We start from the raw sequence: 23932 nt of genomic DNA, 5'->3' as shown, positions 1-23932 counted from the left end.
GGGACAGCCCGCACAGGACCCCCCGAGCTGCTGCTGCTGCCCCTGGCTTTCACTTTGGGATCTCTGGAGGCTCTCAGTTCACTGGGAGAGACATCGGAGAGAATTCTCTCAGGCTTTGGCTTGGGAAAGTTAGGAGAAAGAATCCAAACAATTATTATCTCTGTCCATGTGCTGTGCCCACGTGGAATGCGTTCTGGAGGTTGCTTACCCAAGGTGATTGCTTGCCTGGATTCTGGTGGTGGTGTTTGGAGTCAGTGACCAGTCAGATCCACAGCTGTGCTGGGACTCTCAGGGGAGAGTCCTGGGTTTTCGAGCTGGGAGTTGGTGAGAGCTCCTGCTACTGTAATAGAAGTATAATAGAATATACTAAAGATGATAGGATAATAAAGCAATTGATCAGCCTTCTGAACCATGGAGTCAATGCTAATTATTGCCCGGCCAGGGGCCTGTGGCAACAGGGATCCTTGCTTGGACAGCAGATGTGAGCTGGAGAGGCTCAGAGCAGTGCCCTGCCCTGCAGGCAGGCTGCTCCAGGTCCAGGGGCACGGGGAGCAGTGTGGCATTTCCAGGGAATGGCAACAACCCACGGGAAGCAAGCAGCCTGCAGGAAACACGAGGCTTCGAGTCTGGACAGCTACCCACACACCCTGAGCCTCAGTGCTTGTGGGATTCAGTGCAGGTTTAGCTGTTTATCCTTTAGACAGCCCTGCTGTGTAAGCTTTGGTTGGAGTGCAGTGTGAGCCCAGGTGAGAGGCATCTGCTGCTGTGTGAGCCAGGTGAGCCAGGTGAGAGGTACCTGCTGCTGTGTGAGCAAGGTGAGAGGTACCTGGTACCTGCTGCTGTGTGAGCAAGGTGAGAGGTACCTGCTGCTGTGTGAGCAAGGTGAGCCCAGGTGAGAGGTACCTGCTGCTGTGTGAGCCAGGTGAACCCAGGTGAGAGATACCTGCTGCTGTGTGAGCCAGGTGAGAGATACCTGCTGCTGTGTGAGCCCAGGTGAGCCAGGTGAGAGGTACCTGCTGCTGTGTGAGCCCAGGTGAGAGGTACCTGCTGCTGTGTGAGCCAGGTGAGAGGTACCTGCTGCTGTGTGAGCCAGGTGAACCCAGGTGAGAGGTACCTGCTGCTGTGTGAGCAAGGTGAGCCCAGGTGAGAGGTACCTGCTGCTGTGTGAGCCAGGTGAGCCAGGTGAGAGGTACCTGCTGCTGTGTGAGCCCAGGTGAGAGGTACCTGCTGCTGTGTGAGCCCAGGTGAGCCAGGTGAGAGGCACCTGCTGCTGTTTGAGCCCAGGTGAGAGGCACCTGCTGCTGTGTGAGCAAGGTGAGCCAGGTGAGAGGTACCTGCTGCTGTGTGAGCCCAGGTGAGAGGTACCTGGTACCTGCTGCTGTGTGAGCCCAGGTGAGCCCAGGTGAGAGGTACCTGGTACCTGCTGCTGCCCAGGACATGGCCCTGCTGCCCCCTCCAGCCCCCACTTCTGCCCTGCCAGACCCTGGCACTGCTGCTTCCCTGCTCCTGCCCCGAGGCACAGCTCAGCCGTGCTCTGGGTGCTGCCAGCTCAGCGTGCCAGGCTCAGGGCAGCCAGGGAGCTGCCAGCCTGCCCGGAGCCCCAGAGCCTTCCTCTGCAGCTCCTTGTCCCTAACACAGCACAGCAGGCAGAGCAGCTGCCCCTGGGTCCACGTGCATTCCTCTGGAGTGAGAGGAGTGATGCTCTCTAGCACAGTCAGCAGAATCCTGCGTGGCAAGAGCTGTTGGGAGCACTCAGCAGTCTGCCCTCTCTACAGCACTGCTGCAGGTAGCACAAGCCTTCCATGGCACAGCAGTTCTGCAAGATTAAAATTTAAATTTAAATAGGAAGCTATAATTTGAGCTGCTTAAATCATAAGTCACATCTCCAGCTCTGGCTGTTGCTGATTCAATTGCCTTTTGGTTGCTGTCTTTAATAGCTGTACAGTATTATATCTAAATACTGCTGACATTTCTTGTAATTTGAGGATAGTGAAATGGAAGAATTAGATTTTCATCTGCAATTGATCAGAATGCATTAATTAGAAGCATCATTTCTAGATTTGACACGTTAGGAAGGTGAGGTGCTAAATGGAAATCTTCGTATATAACTGAAAGCTTCAAGTTGAAAGTGAAATATTTGCTTGGAAATTGCACATTTGCTGTGTGATTGTGTGAGTAAATAAATGCTTTTACTTGGTCTCGACACAAATTAAGTAACGATTCCCAGGTAAGCTGCTGGAGACTCTCTGTAATATCTTTGAGATGCTGCTTGCTCTGCTTGCCAGCAGAATCTTTTAATTCTCCATTTGAGAGATTTAAAGAGAGGCAGTTTTTTTTGAGACAAAGCTGAGGCAGAGATTTCCCGTGCTATGAGTTAATAACCTCAGAAGTTCAAGCAAGAAAATCTCCCAGTGCTCTGGGTGCCACGTGTTCACTCCCAGCTCACAGACCATCACCCTCAAATGAACGAGCTGCTGCCCTTAGTTTTGTGCAGTTTTAGTTTTGTGCAGTTTTAGTTTTGTGCAGTTTTAGTTTTGTGCAGTTTTAGTTTCGTGCAGTTTTAGTTTTGTGCAGTTTTAGTTTTGTGCAGTTTAAGTTTTGTGCAGTTTTAGTTTCGTGCAGTTTTAGTTTTGTGCAGTTTTAGTTTTGTGCAGTTTTAGGTTTAGATTCAGTGACACTCCAGGGAGGTTGTTTAGAATGATGTTGGATGGGAAGATCTTGGCTCCACTTTGGGTGGAAGTCCAAGCTGACAAGTTATGGCTGGTGGGTGCCTGCAGGCTGTGGAAAACCTCTGTGTGAGGCTTTTTCTGTGCAGAAAAGCCTCTGTGTGAGGACAACCATCTACTTGTGGATAAGCAGGAAGGACAAAGAACTTCCCAGCTACAGTGGGGAACCCCACACCGAGTAAACCTGGAGTACTTCAGCTGTTTGTCCTCTCCATTTATTGTCACCCTACCCGCCAACCTTAAGTAAACACAGTAAATTTAGAAATACTGTGAGGTTAGGTGGGTAAATACAGGAGACTGTCAAGTCATTTGGCCTCCAGGTCCTCAGTCTTGGGGTTTATTGAGGTAGTGTAACTTACAGATTTTTATGTACAAAGTTGGCACTATTGATTTAAAAAAATGAATATTTAATGACAAGCATCCAACAAGGTCAACAAATCTTTGGTAAGTAATGAAATAGACTTTTCCTTGCTAGCACTCAAACAGCAAGTAAATAAAAATTGGAGTGAAAACATTTGTAGCATATGTACAGATTGCTTTTGGAAATGTGTGGGGCTCAGTTCTGTCTGACTTAATTCTGATTCATCCATTGACCTTGTTATGTAAAACTCAATGCCCTTTTTAGAGGGAGAGTTGCAAATTGTGCTTCTGCATATTTATTTCAGAAGTTCAATCTTTTGGGTGTTCATACCCTCATTCCAGTCCTAAGTGCAATCACAGCATTGATTTTTCTCACTAAACATAACCTACTTTACCCTGGGATGGAATTTTTTTTTTTTTTTAATGGGCTTTATATAATGGCATATGTGAAAACCACTCAACTTAATGCCCCGTCCTGTAGTTAATTAACAAAATGGCATTGTAGCCGTGGTCTGGTCCTCTGGCAGTGTATCTGACCACTAACCCTGCCCATCCACAGTGCCCATCCTAATTAACAGGAGCCCAGGTATTGACTGTGTCCAGCTCCATGCTGGAAAGAGCAATTTGCAGCTGCTGACAGAGTTGTAATTCTGTTGAAAATCCAAGCACGGGGGCCTCATTTTGAGTGGTGTTTTGTCATTTCAGAGCCTGTCTCAAGGAGCAGCTGAACAAAGTATAAAGGATGAGGTTTTACTTCTCTCCAGTTGCTAAATTGCAGAGTCCTAAAATACATCCAAAGATCTCCTAAAATACAGATTGCCATAGAAATACTGATGGATTTACACAGCTTCAAGATTGGCAGGAGTGTTTTATAAATACTGAAACATTTATTTATTGTTCATTTATTTGAACTGTAATACACTGGAAAACCTAATGGGACTTAAAGCTCTAATGAACCCTCAGGAATGAATTTGATTCTTCCTTTGCCTTTCTGTTTTTGCTTCTGAGTAATTCAGCTGAAGGCACGAGAGATTCATCAGGCTACTTTTATAAGAGCGAGACAGCATTCTCCAAAGCTCCATGGTGTTTCATGTTACAAATAAGAGAATTAATCTTTTATGCTTTTATACTGGGAAGAAAAAACCACCAACTTTTCTTTTTCAATACCTTAAGTTAATTGTGCTTTGTTGAAAAACTGCAAGAAGACAGGTACTCTCAGTCATTCCTAATGACAGCTTTTGAGTGTTTTATTGGCTGAAGATGCAAAAAGACCATTTTTTAAAAGAAACTTAGGTGCCAAGTCCTCATAAATGTCAAGAAGATACCAGCATCTTGCTAGATGATGATTTCTGCTCAGTAACTAACATTTTGTGTTGTATAAATGTTTTAGAAAACTGTGATTTTGAGTTTAGCCTCTGTGCTGTGGTGACCTGTGATGGTACCTGGAGACAGGCAGCCCTTTCCCTTCTTCCTCTGAGGATGAGGCCAGACTGCTCACAGGGCTGGGAACTCCTCAGTGGCCTCCTCCTCCCCACATTCTCACCATCCTTTTGTCCCTCACTGTCTTCAGAAGAGAAGGGCTGTGTAAGTCTGCATCTTCCCCATTCCTGGTGCTTTGTGATAGGGCTGAGCATCAGCAGTTCAGCATTCTGCACCCAAACAGCACCTTTGCTGAGAATTCTTTGTACAAATGCTCTTTAATTAGCAAGTGTTCTGTAATTAACCTTCCATGCAGTTGTTGCTGATGTTATTAGCATCACTAGATAATTGCAGTTAACTTTTGCAACAGGGCATAGCCACTGCCATAGAGTGGCAGAAATCTGCATCCTATAAGAACATCTCTGAGTTACAAAGTCGTGTCTCAACCAACACCTGTGTTCTCTCCAGGCTGGAGATTTCAAACAGAAATTTCCATGGGAATCTGTTGGAAAGAGGAAATTGTCAGGCAGAGGAACAACAACCTGTCCACTGGTACCTAGGAGAATATAATCTGGAATAAAAATGGCTTATTAAAAAGCCTCCAGTGGAGTATTCCTCTGTGCAATGATGAGGCACAGTTTTGTCTTGATACAGACAAACATGCCAGAGTCCTCTGTGTTGGGACAAGCTTCTCTTTGGGAAAAAAATATTGCCTGGATAGAGAAAAGAACCTTGGTGCAGGTTTTCCTACAGGTTCAGTTTGACTCCTAACTCCAGCAGAACATAAAAAGGCCCCGTCCCAAAAAATGTGATGTTGCCATAGGTCTGCATTCACAAATCACTCTCCTATTTACTGCTGGATTAGAAGCACATCTGATACTTACCTTAAAACTGACCTGCTGACATTCCCATGCCTGAGCTGCGTTCAGAGATCCCTGAATGAGGCTTGTAAACCTTTCCCAATTGCTGTTTCCAACAGGGCAAAGGTGAAGAAGGGTGTGAACATTCTCGGTGCAAGGACAAGTGACCCCCGGCAGTGGGACGTGAAGCAGGAGGTGGGCAATGGTGGGAAGCACTCGACCACCACAGTTATTTGTCAGAGGATAGCCCCAAGTTCAAGGAACAGGTATGAAACCTCATCTTCTTGGCTCATTTATGTCCACCATTCAGGGCTTGAAAGACTTAAGGCTCATCTCAGCTATTAAACCTGTAGCCTGGAAATCTGGAGGCACTCACGTTAACTGCGGTACCATCTGCTGATCTACAGCAGAGGGTAATAAAATTCATCAGCTCAAAGGAAAAAATTAATAGAATAGACCTACATTGGGGCTGGGGGGTGGTGTCATTTTGGCAGCAGTATGAATATTCTTAATTCAAAGGGTTTTAGTGCACCTTTAATTTTTCTGGCTTGGTAGTTTTGACCTTGTTTCTCTGAACGTAGCACAGCCTCTGGGGCTGGTTCATCGAGCAGGCAGTGAATTCTTCCACAGTGAGCCACTGTACAGGGTAATTCAAGCCTCCCAGTGGGTAATACAGAATAATCCTCGTTGGCAAACAGTTGATTTATTTATCATTTTTCCAGAACTGGAGCTTCCTTTGGCCTGCTGGGTGACTGTCTGAGGCAAAGCCCTGTGGGGAGCACTGGGATGGGCTGGGCTGCCACTGCCTGCCTCCCTGTTTGCTGTGTTTGTAGGGACTTGGTCTGGCTATTCCACAGCACAAAAGCAGGGGTTTCTCCATCAGCAGGGTCGTCTTCCATGGCACACAGTAAAGTTGTGTATTCTCAGTGGAAATCCTTTTGCTCTTCCCGGGTTTCATAATGAATTCTCACAGCACTGCTGTACATTAGTCCATGCAGAGAATTTCCCACTGCACAGATCCAAACAACGCTTGGATCACAGCTCTGTGGTCACTGGTAGCCACAAACCTGGGCTCGTGAAGGAGCATCATGGAATCCTTGCTGGGTGCTGGGCTGGTTTTGCTTTGTACCACACCTTCAGGCACAGAGAACCTGAGCAGATTGAAACTTCTGTGCCCAAATATTGGACACGTGTGAAGTGCAGAAACTCCTGTTGCCATGAGCAGCTCCTGATGAGCTGATTGTCTGAGCCAATGTATCTCCACTTGCTGACTGATCTCTCCCTGTCTTTATCTCGACCCTGAGCCTTTCATCCTATTTTTTTCTCCCTGTCCAGCTGAGGAGGGGAGAGGTGGAGCTGCTTTAGTGGGCACCTGGCATCCAACCAGGGTCAGCCTACCTCAGGACTGGTAAAGGGAAAGGAAAAATGCATAATTTGAGGCTGCCAGGAGTAAAAACTAAACCAGTTGGAAAGGGAGGATATAGCTGTAGAACAGCATGTAGCTGTGAGCAGATTTGCAACTGCAGAACTATAATAGTCAGGTTATCAAACCCCAAATTAAATCTCCTCAATCCAATTTGCATGAAGTCTAATTAACCCATAAAAATATTTTTGGCACTAATTATGCAAATAAAACTCAATGTTTTAATTAATGCCTCTCTCATTTGTGCATGTAAATAGTTGCTGTCTTCTGAAAGCGCGATGAGCCTTGGTTTGAGGGAAATGTTTGTGAACAGGGAAGAGCTGGGTAGGGAAACCTGAGGGGAAGCCCACGGTGCAGTGGGCATTACTGAGTCCCTGAGTGTCACTGGGAGCCCTCTGCACAGAGCACAGATACTCCATTAGGCTAATTTAATTTGGTGGAGAACTGTGAGTCCCTAATGGGAATTTCCTGTGCTGCCACCAGCTCTTCCAGGCTGGTTCAGCAGGGTAGGTCATGGAGGGGATGTGCAGTTCTGTGCCGAGGTCAGTGAGGGTGTGAGGAGCAGTTCTGGAGTTCCAGCACCAGCACGGCCTCATCCTCCCTGCAGCAAACTCAGCCAGCTCACAAATACGTTGGTTAATTGATGTAGTTTCTGCTGTGTTTGCTTAGAAATCTCCCTGCTGCACCATGGAGAACCATTGCACTCTTTCCCCTTCATACCCCAAGAGACAAGTGCCCAGACTCAGTAAAAATACTGATTTTTATTTCCAGCTTTTCCTTTCTTGCACATTTCTCTGTCATTAGTGTGTGGATATAATTACACTGTAAGCACTTTGAAAGAAGCAGTTTGAGTCTGAATGCAACAGCAGCTAATACACCTTTCACATCCTATAAATAATAGAACACAAGAGATATTTTAGATACATCACATCAGTAATTGTTTACCATTACTTTTTGAGAATTTAAGTGGGTCATGCTTCTTTACTTTTTTAAGAAATACTTTGTGGTGCTCAAGCCAAGAGCCAGAGCTTAGCTTAAAATTATTCAAAAAGGCTTTGCAACTATGGCAAGTAACTGCAAACAGCTTGAAATCAGCAATGTTTGTGTGCCTCATAATGCAGTTTCTGCTGAGACTCAAGTAGCTATTGATGAGGATAACAACAGTGTTGATTAGTGAAAACAAGGCTTAGACAACCGCTTGGTTCCTTGTTTTCCTTTGTTGCTTCTGCTTCTGGAGGTTTGATGTGTGTGCTTGGGGTAGACAAAGGAAGGGTATTTTTGGTTACTACTGGCACCAGTTCCATCTCTCAGTGTTGCCTCGTTTGGCTCGCGTGGTTCATTTGTGAGGTACCACTCTCGCCTGAGAGCAGCCCCAGTGCAAGGGCTCCTGCTTCTTGGGTACCTCACCCTGGGCTGCACACAGGCCAGGAGAGCTGTTCCAAGGCACAGCAAGGGGTATTTGTGGTCTGTGTTTTGTTTTTTGCTGCAGTAAACTTCAGTGTAGCAGACTCTGCTTGCTGCCAGCTGTGGGAGCGAGGAGGGCACGGGGAATTTCTTGGGCTGCCTTCTGTGCCAAAGCCAAAGCACCAGAGCATGCTGTGACTGAGTCTGATCCAGGCCTAACTCCTCCTGCTGCTGCAAAGCTGGGCTGTCCTGGAACAAGCTGCTCTTGGGTTGGCATTTGTGCCCCTGGACGTGGCACTTGGTCGGTGGGGACTGGAGTCACCCAGCGCTGCGGATTTCTGTCAGCCGGGCAGAGAAACCAGGGGTGGGAGAGCAGAGAGGTTCAGAAAAACTGACCTCATGGAAAACTGCTGTGATGGAGCACTTTATCCACTTGGCCTTGAACCTTTGGAGAGGCCTGGGGGCTTACGGCTCTGCGGCCATCTGTCAGATAAAGAGGCAGGCTGGGGAAGAGTGCTTCCAGATGTTGTGGCCGTGTTTCAGGCCGTGCCACAGCCACTTGCTCCCTCTCGTGTGCCACATGTGCTGGGGTTGTTGTGGCTGGTTTTGAGCCCTGTCTGGGTACCTCTGCATGCCCATGGAAACAGCAGTGATGTTACCAGTGATGTTTGGTGGCATTAGCACGTGGAGGAGAGCAGCAAAGCCGCTGCAATTCTGTGCAGATCCCTGCTCTGCCTGCTAGCACCATATGCTGCCAAGGGATGTCAGTGAAATAAATTCCCTTGTGATTGAAAAACAAAAGTAAAGTGTGTATGTACAACATGAGTCAGGCTTGAAGAAGTGTGAGCCATGTGGAGTGTGTGTGCCTGTAGCAGAACACAGCCAGGCTGTGCCCAGGATGTGAACAGACAAGAGCAGTCACACATTATGAGCAGGGAAGATGTTATTAATTATTTCAGAATCTGGATCATCCTGCCCTGGCAGTTTTGGGTCAGAGTGGTTTGCAGAGCTCAGCAGAGTGGCAGTGGTGCCTGCTGACCTCCAAACCTTGCAGCCCAAGCAGAGAGCATGATTCTCACAAGGATTCAGACGTTTAGTGCTTGTGGGTCAGGATTCTTTCATGCCAGTTGTTTATCCTTTTGACTGATAATTGAGGCAGGAGCAGAGCTGAGATGGCACATGCCACTGCTGTAGGTGCTTGGGAAATTGTGCATGTCTGCAGGAGGTCACATCTGTGTCTGCAGGGACTGAGCTGTACAAACTGTAGGGGTACTCTGGGAGGAAGGCACCAGCAATGGATGTCTCACACCATTAAACCTTGAAACAGAAACAATTTCCATTCATTTACAAGAAATTCACATGTGAGCAGGCATTATATATAGATATATGAACAAAAGGAGAGCTCAGGAGAATCTCCATTCTTCACTGGATTGGATCATGACAAAGGATGAGGAAGAGGCTGAGGTGCTAAATGCCCTCAGCTCAGCAGAATGAAGCCTCCATAATTGAAGGGAAAATTGGAAGAAGAGCCTGGAAGTGTTGGCTGGCAGCTGGCTGAACATGAGCCAGTTGTGTGCTCAGGGAGGGCAAGAGGAGATGCCTCAAATTGCACCATGAGAGCTTTAGATTGGATATGAGGAAAAATTCACCACTGAAAGGGTTGTCAAGCACTGGAACAGGCTGCCCAGGGAAGGTGTCCCTGGGGTATTTGAAAAACAAGTGGCTGTGGTGCTTGGGGATGTGCTTTGATGATGGACTTGGCAGTGCTGGGAGGATGGTTGGACTCAGTGACCTTAATTAAAGTCTTCCAAGCTCAACAAGTCCATGATTCTGGCCCTTTGAAGCATTGTGCACATTTCAGTGCAGCCTTTTAGGCTGCTGGCAAGTGACTGGAGCAGCCCTGGGAGCTTCCAGCATGAGTCATTCTTGTGCTGAGCATCTGTGTGCTCCCAGTGCCACTGGGAACGTGTGTGTGGCTGTCCAGAGCTGCACCAGGAGCTACAGCTGAGCCTTCACCTGCTGCTTCAGCCATCCTTCCCCTCCCTGCTTTCTCATCTCATCTCCCAGAGACCTCTCTTTGCCTGCTGTCCTTGCACAGGGAGGTTCCTCTTCCTTGGGATGCCTAATCCAGGTCACAGCAGGGCACAGATGTCTCCAGTGTGCAGGGGAGGTGCCAGGACACGCTGGACATCTGCACACAGCCACGGGGATCAGCCAGCTGTGCCCTGGAACATCTTCTCTGGGCCACACAAGGCTGGGGTTAGAAGGTGCCTTCCCAAAGGAGCCTTTCATATGGCTCCTCTTCTGCTGCTTTGGATGTCAGCAGTGTTCATCAAAGCCCCAAGCCAGGAGGAGGATGGAGGATGGAAAATGGAAAATGGAGGATGAAGGATGGAAAATGGAGGATGGAGGATGGAGGATGGAAAATGGAGGATGGAGGATGGAAAATGGAGGATGGAGGTTGGAGGATGGAAAATGGAGGATGAAGGATGGAAAATGGAGGATGGAGGATGGAAAATGGAGGATGGAAGATGAAGGATGGAGGATGGAGGATGAAGGAAGAAGGATGGAGGATGAAGGATGGAGAATGGAAAATGGAGGATGGAGAATGGAAGATGAAGGATGGAGAATGGAGGATGGAGGATGGAGAATGGAGAATGAAGGATGAAGGATGAAGGATGGAGGATGGAGGATGGAAAATGGAGGATGAAGGATGGAGGATGGAGGATGAAGGATGGAGGATGGAAAATGGAGGATGAAGGATGGAGGATGGAGGATGAAGGATGGAGGATTAAGGATGAAGGAAGAAGGATGGAGAATGGAGGATGAAGGATGGAGGATGGAGGATGGAGGATGGAGGATGGAGAATGGAGAATGAAGGATGAAGGATGAAGGATGGAGGATGAAGGATGGAGGATGGAGGATGAAGGATGGAGGATTAAGGATGAAGGAAGAAGGATGGAGAATGGAGAATGGAGGATGAAGGATGGAGGATGGAGGACGAAGGATGGAGGATGAAGGATGGAGGATGGAGGACAAAGGATGGAGGATGAAGGATGTAGAATGGAGGATGGAGGATATCTGTGGTGTCTCCCAGGAACAGCTGCTGCAGTAAGGAGGAGCTGCTCTGCTGTCTCTGGCTGCTGCAGTGTCTCAAGTGTCTGCACAGCTCCCTTGGGAGGCAATATTTGTTTCCTAGACCTCACTGTGCCCCGGGGTGCTTGTGGGAGCAGGGCAGCTTGTTGGACCTCGTGCATCCTGAGTGTTTCCAGGCTTTCCTCACTCCAAGGTGAATCCCCAGGAGCCCTCGTGGACAAGGACCCTTTCAGAGCCTGAAGGACCCTTTCTTCTCACTCCTCTCAGCGATGCAAGTTCAGAAAGCCACAATTAGAGATAACTGGAGCAATGGTCATGGCAGCAGCTCAGGGTTTCAGCAGGGTTTCCTGCAGCAGCTGCCCAGAGCGAGCCCAGCAGCACGGCGAGAGCAGACCCTGCACCCAGCACAAGCTGTGCTCCACTGCTCAGCTCAGCAATCCTGCTTCCAGAGGGATTCTGTTCTCTGGGCAGAGCACAGACTGCCTCTGCACCAGTGCTGGGCAGGATGGGAACTGCAAAGTGTTTTCTTCCTCATCAGGTATCTCGCCACATTCTCTCTTCTCTTGGAAGTTCAAGGCAGGGGGTTGTAATCTCACGTGAGGTTTTGGAAGGCCAGCTGTTGGGTGCTGGTGAAAGGAATTTTCTTGTTGGATTTCAACAGAACCACTGTTAGACTTAGTCCTGACCGTTCAAAAAATGCTACAATAATCTTCATACATAACTTAAAATAGTATTAGCCCAGGAGTAAGGCATGCCCATGAGATTTTTTATCTAAGAGAAGAAATTAATTAGTAGAGATGAGATAAGAAAATGCATTAGAGATCTATCCATGATCTCTACAGAACTTTCAGTTGCAATAATTGTTCTTTTTTTTTTTTTTTTTAATCTACTTTGGAGTTCCTGGGTCTGTTGGGAAGCAGCAAGGCTGAAGCTCCAAGAGAAAGGGCGTTCTTCACATATTTCTTGCCCAAAAGAAAGCTTCAAATCTGTTTGCACAGCAAATTTGTTTCGTTTGGAAAAGCTTTTTACACGCTTATCAAAACTAAATGCTGGAGGCTCAGTCAATGTCTGCAGTAACCCAGCCTTGCTGAGAGAGCTGCAGCCAGTGCCTGCCCTGCTTTCCAGGCAGGTTGGATGTATTGTTCTATTTCATTATAATGTAAATAGAGCAGAGCCCACACAAACAGAATGGATGTGCAATCATGGAATAATGGGACAACAGCTTTCCATCCATCCAGACTGATGGACAGGTTCAATAATCACTGTAACTCCTGATGTCCAGGGCCAGAGGATTTTCTGACTCTCTGACAAGGTAATCATTTCTCAAGAGCGACCTGCAGACACGCAGTCTGCTTTTCAGCTTTCACTTGGGCTTGGGAGGGTGTTCTGAGGCACTCCTGGAACAGGCAGGAGGAAAAGCTGCCAGTCCCACTGGCATCTTCTGCCCCACACTGCTGCCTTCTGGCCCCTTGCACACAGCAACCCCATTTTAATAACCTGCAAGTCACAGTGAAGTTATCCACGAGAATCTTCTCCCGATGCAGCCCGTCCGTGGTCTGACGCTTCTGCTCATTTCCTCTTTGCACTTTAAATCTGCTTTGGGGCAAGGTCAGCCCTTATTTCTGTGTGACACTGTTTGGATGGCTTAGCAGCTATTGTGACAGAGCCTTCCTTGGGATTTGGAGGCAGGGGAAGATAAGAGACAAAAGATGCAGGATTGGGGAGGAGGAATTTGTGCGTGTGTATTTTTTTCTCCCCCTGCCTTTGAAGCAGAAACATCTGCTGAGAGCCACGAACAGCTGAGTTCAGCAATACCACATCACGCTGCCAAGCAACTCTGCTTTCCTCTGGAACTTTCACAGCGCAGGAAATAAATCAGTCAGGCAGTAAAGAATGGAGAAAATTTAGGAAAAAGTGCCAAAAGCCAAACCTTTCAAGAATAAAGTGAATAAGAACTTTGTAAGTGTTCGGCAAAGCAAATTGAAATACGTTTCTTACACATGTAAGCCCTCTGTGCCATTGCTGCTTGAGGAATTTTGTAATAACAAAACTCCTCTGAGCTAAAGACACTTAAAACTGGTGAGGAGAGACCTCTGGGAAGCTGGCTACAATATCATAAAAGACAGATTATTTTAAATATTTTTTCCATCTTGTGTCTCTGTCAGATCAGTCACAGCTGACCAGCTAACAGTGGTGAAGTACCAGTGTTCATCTGAAACCTTTCCATTCCTTACACAAAATACAGTATATTAGACAGCTGAACCATTTGTTTCTGCACTTGCTTACTGGGATTTACTCTTCCAATCAAAGTTACTTTGGTTTGATGTGTTACTGCCTATTCAAAGTACTGATAAACATCTCTATTTCTTTTGTTATGTAATAACAGGGACTGCTCTATGGAGCAGGTGGAAAATTATTACATAAATGCTGAGTCTTTGTTGTAAATCATCCTGGTTAAGCCAGGATGGTTAGAAAACCAGTTGGGAGGTGCTGAGTGGGAGGCTTTGGGGATGTGCTGCTGGTGCTGTGGGCTCCTGCTCCCCACTGGCAGCAGGGCTGTCCCTGCAGCCCCCAGTCCTGCCTGCCCAGATCGCTGAGTTCCATTCCCAGCTGCCCCTGTGTGTAATCCACTAAGTCCCTTGTAAAGCTGCAGGGAGGGATGGCTGAACAGGCACAGTTTGAAGGGCTGATGTGCCAGGTGATGTTGGTGCATCAGTCCAGGTGTGTTTTTCTCTGATTCTCTCCCATCTCAGGCGTAGGAAACCCTGCTCTTCTCCAGGTGTCTTTGTAGAAGGATGTTGGGAATTGCTGGGGTTTGTCCTACGGCTCTCCAGGACTTTTTAAAGCGTCCCCTGCACTCCTGACTGCTGTCCCTCTGCAGCAGGGTCCCAGCATATGACACACAATAAAAATTAATTCTCTGTCTCTGCCTGCAGATACCTGAATGGATCCTTTGCAGGCTGACACAGAGGTGACAGGAATCCATGAGCAGGAACAGGCCCCACTAGAGATGCCTCAGGCTGCAGGGAGCAGCAGCATCATTGCTCTGCAAACACTCCCAGCCTGTGAGCTCTGTTAGCAGACACAACAGTTCGTGTAATTCAAGCTGGACAGAGCACAACTCAGCAAAACCCATGGCTTCTCACCTTCTCTGAGGATGGATTCCACTCAGCTCCCCCTGCACGTTTTACACACTAGAGCAGGGATAATACATGGCCTTTTACAAGCTTAGGAAGTAAAAACCTTTGCCTGTTACAGAAAAAGCAACTCCTGTACCTTAAAGAACTGTCTTGTATCAGAGATCACTGCACTGAAAGAGGAGCTCTGTTGGCTTCTATAAGTCTTCATTTGCAAATCATCATTTATCTGCAGCTCAGGCTGCAGGGAGACCTCTGCTATGTCACGTTCTGGGAATGGCAGAAGATCTTGGGGTTTTTCACTGTCACTTCATGGTGAGTATCAGCAAACTGTGACATTTTAAAGGGCAGCCCTTTCCTGTCAGAGCTGTGCAGCCACAGTCCCTGCAGTGTAAATCAGTGTTGGGTCTGTCTTGCACTGTGTCAAGGGCTTGCACAAATCACCTGCTCTGAGCTGAGCTTTGTTCACGAGCTGGTGGCTTGGAGGGGACATAGGAAGTGTTTGGAGGGTTCTCTGCATTTCCTGAAAGCTTAACAAGGTGGAGCCTGGCTGCTCTTCTGAAAGGTGGTAAATGTGTGAATCCCACAAAAAAAGGTAAAATCCTGGCTAAATAAGTCCCTGGGCTCCTGTTTCTTTGAGTAGATGCTATGGACAGTTAAGATCTGTGAGCACATCCTTTTGTAGAGCTTTCAAAATAAGGAATGAAAAATGAAATGGGAGTAGCAGTTTTATACAAAAGTTGCTAAAGTTTTTTGATGCAAAACCTTGCCTTTCTCCTTAAACAAGGCAAGTCTATACTTTTTCTTGGAAAAATCTGTGATGAGTCCCTGTTGCTCTGAAGGCTCAGGAAGAGGAGTGTCAAGGACTAGTTTAAATCAGTTCATATCCACTGAAACAATGTAGAGGGATTTGTCCCGTGGTCATTCACAAAAAACTCCTACAACTTGGCTGTGACTCCGTTACCAACGTGCCAGTAATCTCATGGAGAAGTGAGTTTATTAAAGAAACCTGAGATGTTTGTTGGAGAGAGGCTTTTGGATCAATCAGTGCTGAATTCCTGATGGCTTGCCGGGAAGTTCAGTCCCAGTTAAGTTTCCAGGGAAGAAACCTTGTCTTCATTGAAGCAAATGGCAAAATTGCCTTTGCAGACTGAATTTCAGCCCAAGTTTAGAATGAATTTTGACTTTCCTCTCATTTCTCCTCTCTGGTGTACAGCTCAGAAAACCAGGTGATCTCTTTTCCATCCAGGGCTGTGACAACAGCTTCCACACTCCCCTCCCACGTGTACACCCTCATACACGATGGTAATTATTGCAAAAAGGAGTTTGAAGTAGCACCCCATTGATTTTTGGTTTGCATGCTGCAGATTAATGGACTGAGCACGCACTCTGTGTAATCACACTGGTAGAAATTCAATAATGACTCTGCCAGAGTACTCAAGTGACCTCAGACACTGAATTCACCCCTGTTTCAACTATTTTTAATGAGACTGGCATATTTAGCAATGCCATCAGATGGTTTGGAAAGCAAAGTGTCCTGTCCACCAAAGCAATCCTGATGGGCCAGCTGACATTGAATTTCAGTGTTTACATCTGTTCTTAGCCACAGTAGTTCACAGTGCCTGTGTGGCATGGAATTCATTCACTGGAATGTACTGAGCAAAAGAAATCTCTGGTGTGTCTGATCTGCAGGCTGCACTCCACTCGAACAAGATTCAGCCAAATCAGAGCTCAGCAAGTAGCACTGACAGTCCCCAAAGGAGCAGAATCTCTCTGGTTAGTTTAGCAATTGTTCACTTGGGTTTGCAGGCTTTAATTGCTTGTGATTATCACTTCCTGTGGCGTTTTTTGTCATGTCTGAGAAAGTGCCGGAGCATGGTGAGGCTCTCCACTTGGAGATACTATTTGTCAATTTTTATCTTGAGAAATGCCCAGAGATTTAATGAGACTGGTAAGGAATATTTAGAAGCTGAATCTGTTCATTGCTGGGCATGTTTGGCTGGCTGTGTGTGTGCAGTTCCACAGTTTGGTTATGCCTGCTGTGATTTCCTCACCAGCTGTAAAACTCCTGTACATTACAGATAAACGTTGTTTAAATGCAGGGTAAATTCCCAGTAGAACTCCTGGAAGAGTTAACCTGGAAATGTCATGGTAAGGGCAGGGGACTTGATCACTCAGAACTGGCCAGAAACTCAGCTTTTGCTAACATTACTCCCAGAACCACCCAAGAAGGGGATTGTTGCCATGTTCCGTTAATTAAAGCTGTGTTAATTATTTTGACAGGCAGCCTCTCCTGTTCTCTTCAGTATTTCTGGGGCTGGTAGAGTTGCTGAGGTGAGATGAAACACAAAGTCATCAAACATGATATAATTGCCACGTCCCTCAGTGATGCAAATCAGTCGAGATTTGTTGAGGTTCACTGTGGATCACGCATTAATTCATTGTGTGGGTTTATTAAACAAAAAAATCCCACAAGATACCCAGAGTCGTAGAGCAGAGGGCATTTAGAGCAAGGCCAGGACACTCGAGGGCAAGTGGCTTTTACGTGGTGTGCATAAAGAGGCTCTGACTTTTTAAATGTTGGGAAAGTATGAACTCCTCACCACCATCTGCTCCCAGGGGATTCCTGATTTCCCTGGCTTTGCTCTGACCTCAACAACTGATTTTGAAGAGATGTGTCTGTAATTGGCAGCAGGAGTTAAGACCCAGCTGTGAGGACAGAAAGAAATAACCAGGTTTGTAATTTGGAGCCTGGTTCAGCCTTCAGTGAAGTGTAGGGAGGAATGTCCATCAGCTTTAACACCTCTGTGTTTGTGGGAACATGTATCTTTAATTTGGGTCACACAGTGACCCTGGAGCAAAGGCACACCATGGATGTGCAGGAGCAAGAGAGTCCTTCCAGGCCCCAGAGTCTGGGCATCACCCACACGTCGGATGCTGAGATGCTTTAACCACCAAAGCACAGTAAATCATTTCTATTCTTTGTTATTTGCCCTCTTCTCTGTGTGTTTCCAGTTTTCAGTTCCCTGTGTGCATGTGAGACACAGAGCAGAGTCTTAGTTTCTCAAGATAAACCCCAGCCTATGTGGAGTAAGCAGCTGGCTGAAGTATTTATCAGGCTCTATTATAGCTGTTCCTGCCTTCTGGAAAATTATTCACAAATACACAAGCATGACTTCATTTTGCCAGGAAGCAAGACCATTAATCCTGCCTACTTTGAAGCCATGTCTTTTGTGGACTGTGGTGGGTAACTTATCTGTTCAGATTACTTAGATTCTTGGAGACTTCATCCCTTTGTAATGTTAATGACTGCTGAGTAGCTCAGCCCTGCATGAGAATTTTTTTCTTACATTTAAGACTATTTTTCTTTTCCAGCTTACATTTTTTCTTATGTTTTCTTATATCTGACTGTGCTTAGTTCTAAATTCTTGCATTTCTTATTTTATAATGTATTTTGTATTTTTTTGTATAATAAATCCTCTCAAAGGGGGATTTGGTTTCTAAGGAGTTAATTGCTGTGTGCTCTTTTACTCATGAGCCAATTGAATCAGATAATTTGCTGTTTCCTGAGTAATGTCAGAGAGTGTACAGAAAGATCTTTTGTTCCACTGAAGATGTTAAAGAGGGTTTGAGGATTCCTTTCTCTGCAAATCCTTTGCATGAAAGATTTACAGTATGTACGCTCCAAGATTTGGAAATGCTGCTATTTAAGCATCTACACATGTAATTAGTCACTAATTGTTAACAGCTCCTCCTCTCTTTAGCTTTTTTATTAGACCTATTCCAGTTATCACTGAAGTCACACTCAGGAAAGTGTGCAAACGCTTTAGTTTTATAGCTGGTTTTTCACCTTAGGCAGGGAAAGATGGAATTTTCCAAGGGATTGGCGTGCTGAGGCTCTGGCCCCTGACATTTAAGAGCTTTTAGCTGATTGTAGCCCCCAACTCCTTTTTGTAGGACCCCAGCCTGGTCTGTGCTGCCCTGGGGACAGCTCCCTCTTCCAGCAGCAGAACCCCCTCGTTCCACGAGTACAGGGCACAGCTGTGGCCCTGGGCTGCCCCTTTTGGTTCCCACCTTCTCAGGGGGTCAGTGCTGCTGGTTTTCTTACCAGAGACTGGCAGCCAAAATCCTGGTGGGGACACCCTGGGGAGAGAGGATGAGCATGGGTGAGTGTGAGGGATGAAGGGCAAGGAGCAGCAGCTCTGGAGCACGGGTTATGGAGTGGTTATGGGATCAGGGACAAGGAGCAGCTCTGCAGCACTGGTTATGGAGTGGTTATGGGATCAGGGAAAAGGAGCAGCTCTGCAGCACTGGTTATGGAGTGGTTATGGGATCAGGGACAAGGAGCAGCTCTGCAGCACTGGTTATGGAGTGGTTATGGGATCAGGGACAAGGAGCAGCTCTGGAGCACTGGTTATGGAGTGGTTATGGGATCAGGACAAGGAGCAGCTCTGGAGCACGGGTTATGGAGTGGTTATGGGATCAGGGACAAGGAGCAGCTCTGCAGCACTGGTTATGGGATCAGGACAAGGACCAGCTCTGCAGCACTGGTTATGGGATCAGGGACATGGAGCAGCTCTGGGGCACTGGTTATGGGATCAGGGACAAGGAGCAGCTCTGGAGCACTGGTTATGGGATCAGGGACATGGAGCAGCTCTGGGGCACTGGTTATGGGATCAGGGACAAGGAGCAGCTCTGGAGCACTGGTTATGGGATCAGGGACATGGAGCAGCTCTGGGGCACTGGTTATGGGATCAGGGACAAGGAGCAGCTCTGGAGCACTGGTTATGGGATCAGGGACAAGGAGCAGCTCTGGAGCACTGGTTATGGGATCAGGGACAAGGAGCAGCTCTGGAGCACTGGTTATGGGATCAGGGACATGGAGCAGCTCTGGAGCACTGGTTATGGGATCAGGGACAAGGAGCAGCTCTGGAGCACTGGTTATGGGCTCAAGGAGCCCTGGCTGCAGCCTGCCCATGCTCCTCATGGTGCAGACCTGCTCTGAATGCTGAGTGCAGAGCTGGGGCCTCACATGCCGAGGCTTTTCCTGAGCTCAGAGCTCAGAGGCTGTGCAGGTTAGCTCCGAGCTGTGCATGGCTCACCACACCCTGTGCCCCTTGTCTCAGCAGCCAGGATCTGAAGAAAAACAAGAAGCAGGGGGCTAAGCAGCTGGGTCACCAGGTGGTCAGGCTTGGCTGGAGTGCTGCGAGGGGAAAGACTCTGAGTAGGGTGGAAGTGAAGAGACCAAACCTCTCCTGAGCCTTTGAAAGTTTTCTGTCTCTCATTGTAATCAAGTGTAGATGATTTGGGCATTTCAATTTCTGCCTTCCATTTCTCTGTGTTGCTCTTTTTAAAATCTTAATGCTTCTGACTCCAATAGCCAAAACATCTCAATTATTGTCAGACTCCAAGGAGCTCAATGATAATAATCCTCTACAGGGAAAAAGATAGTTTAAGTGAAAGGAGGAGATTATTAGATGCAGGAAAGATATGTCAACAGTCATTCTCTCTTTGCTAAGTACTTGTAACTTAAATTTTAAAAGAAAGTATTGAAATTACTGCTCTTCAAAGAGAATACAAAAGGATAATGATTGTTCTTTTTCTAAGGAAAGTCACATTTCTCCTGGGGCTAATGCCATAAGGTTCTTTCTTTGTACTGAAAACAGCAGAGTGCTAAACAAAGACTAAAGATTGAAGTTATTAGAGGGAGATCTATGCACTTACAATTTTATAGTTTGCAGTATGTCATTCCTGGTGTTGGCTTCCTTCTGTGCATTCCTACTCACCAGGCTATGGAAACACTTTCCATATTGCCATCAGTCAGTGACAGCATTTTGACATTTGCCCAAGGTTGTGTAGATATCTAACCCCCAGGTTGTTTCTGCTGAAACCTGAAAACTCTAGATTTGCAAGTCTGGAACTTGCAGGCTTTCCCAGAGTTTCCTAAAGGTGTTTAAAGTTAACCTTCAAAGTCTTTGTAGGACTGGTGTCCCTCTAGTCTCTTCTCTAAGCCAGTTTCCACATTCATCTGTCATTTTGCTCTGAGACTTACTGATGTGGGTAGAAATCCCCTCCCTAACTTCTCCCTCTCCTAAGATATATACTGGAGATAATGGCCCTTATTCCTCTGCTTGACATGCCAGGTTAAAAATACCAGAAGCACTCAGCTCAGCTCCCCCTCCAGTTCCAGCCAGTGTCTGGGAAGGACATTGAGCTGATTAATTACCCATCTGCAGCAGAAATGTGCTGGAAATTTCTCGGGTGACCTCTGATCATGGAATTGCTGCTGCCTTGGAGCTCCCCATCACCAGCAGAGCTTTGGCCTGGGCCAGCTCAGGTCTGTTGTGTCAGAAGGGGGATGTGGTTATCTCCTGAATCCAGAACATTCACTTGAACCCCGTGCACTCTGTCCTGGGTGCTGCTTCTGTCCAGCCATGCCCAGAAAGCTGTCTGTGCTCTGGGGCTGGATGGAGGAGAGTATTGTAACTGCAGGGGAGCCTGGTGGGAAGAAATGCTGATGTGTGACTCCAGCTCAGAAGCTGAATGATTTCTTTACTATAACTATACTATAATACATTAATATACTATTTAAAGGAGATACTGAAACTACAGACCTACTTGTTCTACCATCTCTAACCCCCAACTCGTGAGCCTCTCTGAGAGCCCAGCCACAGGTGGGTTGGGTTGGATTGGATTGGGTTGGATTGGGTTGGATTGGGTTGGATTGGGTTGGATTGGGTTGGATTGGGTTGGATTGGGTTGGGTTGGGTTGGATTGGATTGGGTTGGATTGGGTTGGATTGGATTGGGTTGGATTGGGTTGGATTGGGTTGGATTGGATTGGGTTGGATTGGGTTGGATTGGATTGGGTTGGATTGGGTTGGGTTGGATTGGATTGGATTGGATTGGATTGGGTTGGATTGGATTGGATTGGGTTGGATTGGATTGGGTTGGGTTGGATTGGATTGGGTTGGATTGGATTGGGTTGGATTGGGTTGGGTTGGGTTGGATTGGATTGGGTTGGATTGGGTTGGATTGGATTGGGTTGGATTGGGTTGGGTTGGATTGGATTGGATTGGATTGGATTGGATTGGATTGGATTGGGTTGGGTTGGATTGGATTGGATTGGATTGGATTGGATTGGATTGGGTTGGGTTGGATTGGATTGGACTGGATTGGATTGGGTTGGATTGGATTGGATTGGATTGGATTGGGTTGGATTGGGTTGGATTGGCCACCAGGCTCAAACAATCCTCACCAGAATCCAACCAAGCAATGACCCCAGGGAAACAATTCTCCAAACACATTCCACATGGGAAAAACAAGGAGCAGAAACAGAAATTGTTTTCTCTTTCTTCTCTCTGTGCTCCTCTATGAAAAAATCCTGAGAGAGAGAAGAATGTGCCTGCCACAGGAGAGCTGGGTGATCTGTCATGGGCTGCAGAGAAACCTCTGCCATGCCCATGGATTAATGCCCTGTTGTTGTTATAGGCTTGTCTGATGCAGCCCAACCTTAAATTTCTTCTGAGCACTGATAAGGGCCCCAAAGATCAGAGCTCTGGTGTGGGGTGCCTGCGTCTCTGCACTTCACTGCCAAAGCTGTGGCAAGCAGGGGAAGGCTGTGCTGCTAATTCTGAGTGTCTTCAGTCTTCAGGTCTCTCCTCCCCACCTTTAGCTTGCTGCCTAAAAGTGTCCTTTAGAGGAAAAAAAAGCCACAGTGCTGCAGGACTGGCTGATTTGCCAGCACAAACTGCATTACCCAAGTGCTCACTTGTCCTTTGAACATGAAAAGACAGACAGGTGGAGCCTGGGGTATTACTTGGTACAAAGCAAACATTTAAAAAGCACAGAGTTTCAGGTCCTTGCTGGTAATGGAAAGTGCTATTTTCAAAAGTGCCATTTGACATTTGGAAGATTAACTGGTATTGACTTCCTGTGTGAGTTGGGCTCCTGAGTATCTGAGTCACTTCTGGAAACCTGAGCTGGCCATCTGTTTCACTTAGGCTTTGCAGTGCCAAGTGAAGCAATGCATAAATGACTGTAGTTTGTAGTACCTAAATTTAAAAAAGCAGTTATTTCAACAGCCTGACACCTATTGGAATTTTCAGAACTTCTGGGGCCTCGAATTCCCAGTGGCTGGGAGAAAGCAGAGGCATTTGAAAGCAATCAGAGTCTGAAAGGAACTTGTGTTCTTGAAAACCCCAGAGCTACCCCAGCACTTTGGAATGTGGCAGCAAGGTACTTCTAGAAATGTCACCTGCAGCCCAACCAGAATCTTGCAGCAGTCTTACACGTGAAACCAAACTATATTTCTTAAAACAGAGCCAAAAAAGTGAGGTGTAAAATGGTAACATACATAACAGGGACCTCCTAGTGCAAATTCGTGTTCAGCTTGAGATGGAGAAAGTAAGAGAGGAAATGCAGGGAACTGCATCGTGGAGCTGCAGGGAAAGGCAGGCTTGTGCTGAACAGTGGCTGCTAGTTTTTGGTTAAAGATAGCACTGCATTTTTAAAAATTTCATTATAAGTAACTGCGTGTTGACTGTTTTAAAGGAATTTAGAACAATGCCTGGTGTTTGAGTTTATTCCTGCAGCTGGATCAGAGAGTAGAAGAGTAGAACAGCCTCAGTTTTATGATTTCTTAGCTTTGACATTAATTAAACAGTCATTGGACTTTGTGGATGAGATGGATCTGGACTGGTTAACATGAGAGTAGATGCAAATAATTTTTAAAATATTTGGTTCCTGCTATATAACGCACTGATTTCCTTTATGCCAGTGTCAGAGCACTCAAAGCCTCCCTCACACAGTGGGCAGAGCTCTGCAAACTCCTCAGGACTCAGTTTAAACACGGGTGTATTGTTTGTGTCCTCATTTCTCCCATGAACTCCTGCATGACCTTGGGCAAGTCACTTCCTTTATCTGTCCCCCAGCTCTGGTGACACAAAATAGGTTAATAGTTGTGTGCTGTGCATGGACATCCTGTCTGAAAGCAGCAAGAGAAATGTATTGCAGTCGCTGTTGATGTTATGGATCTGTTTAAGCAACGTGTCCTTATGGACTCGTGCATCATATGAGCAGCCCCTCCAAGGCAGCAGGGCTGTTTACACGGTGAAAGTGGTTTGCTGGACAGTGGCCAGAAAACAGGGATGAACCCATCACCAGCAGATACTCCCCAGGGCATTTAGCAGCAGCAGTGATGGTTCAGAGCCCCGTTTGGAGGGTGGTGAGATATATAAATAATTGTCATCGGGATTTAGGCATTCAGGAGGCAGCAGTCTGCTTTGCATGTAAACAAAATGTAGGTCTTGAGGGAGTCTGTGTCTCAGCTAAATCTGCTCGTGTATAAATCCTCTTTTTTAGGCTTTATATTTTGTAATCATTGTAATTTAAATTCAGCTACAGTCCACAGGATTTGCACATTTTACCACCATTAAGGAAGTCAACAGGAGCTGTGCATCCCACTCCCCGTCGCTGCCCTTCAATAATTAACTCCTTCCCCTCTCCT

At 46.7% G+C, this 23932-nt stretch overlaps 1 protein-coding gene across 2 annotated transcripts in view; it reads left to right on the top strand.

The window, feature by feature from the left end:
* Positions 1-23932, top strand: part of TMEM132C (transmembrane protein 132C) — a 185796-nt gene that overhangs the window by 101188 nt on the left and 60676 nt on the right. For both annotated transcript variants that reach the window (XM_053959881.1, XM_053959880.1), the window contains exon 3: positions 5485-5631. In XM_053959881.1, coding sequence (XP_053815856.1) covers positions 5485-5631 — 147 coding nt within the window. The remainder of the gene's footprint in view (positions 1-5484; positions 5632-23932) is intronic.

This window comes from Vidua chalybeata, chromosome 18 (assembly GCF_026979565.1).
Source record: "Vidua chalybeata isolate OUT-0048 chromosome 18, bVidCha1 merged haplotype, whole genome shotgun sequence".
NCBI classification, from domain to species: Eukaryota; Metazoa; Chordata; class Aves; order Passeriformes; family Viduidae; genus Vidua; species Vidua chalybeata.
Note: the sequence above shows the minus strand (reverse complement) of the source record. Positions and strands in the feature narration are given on the sequence as shown.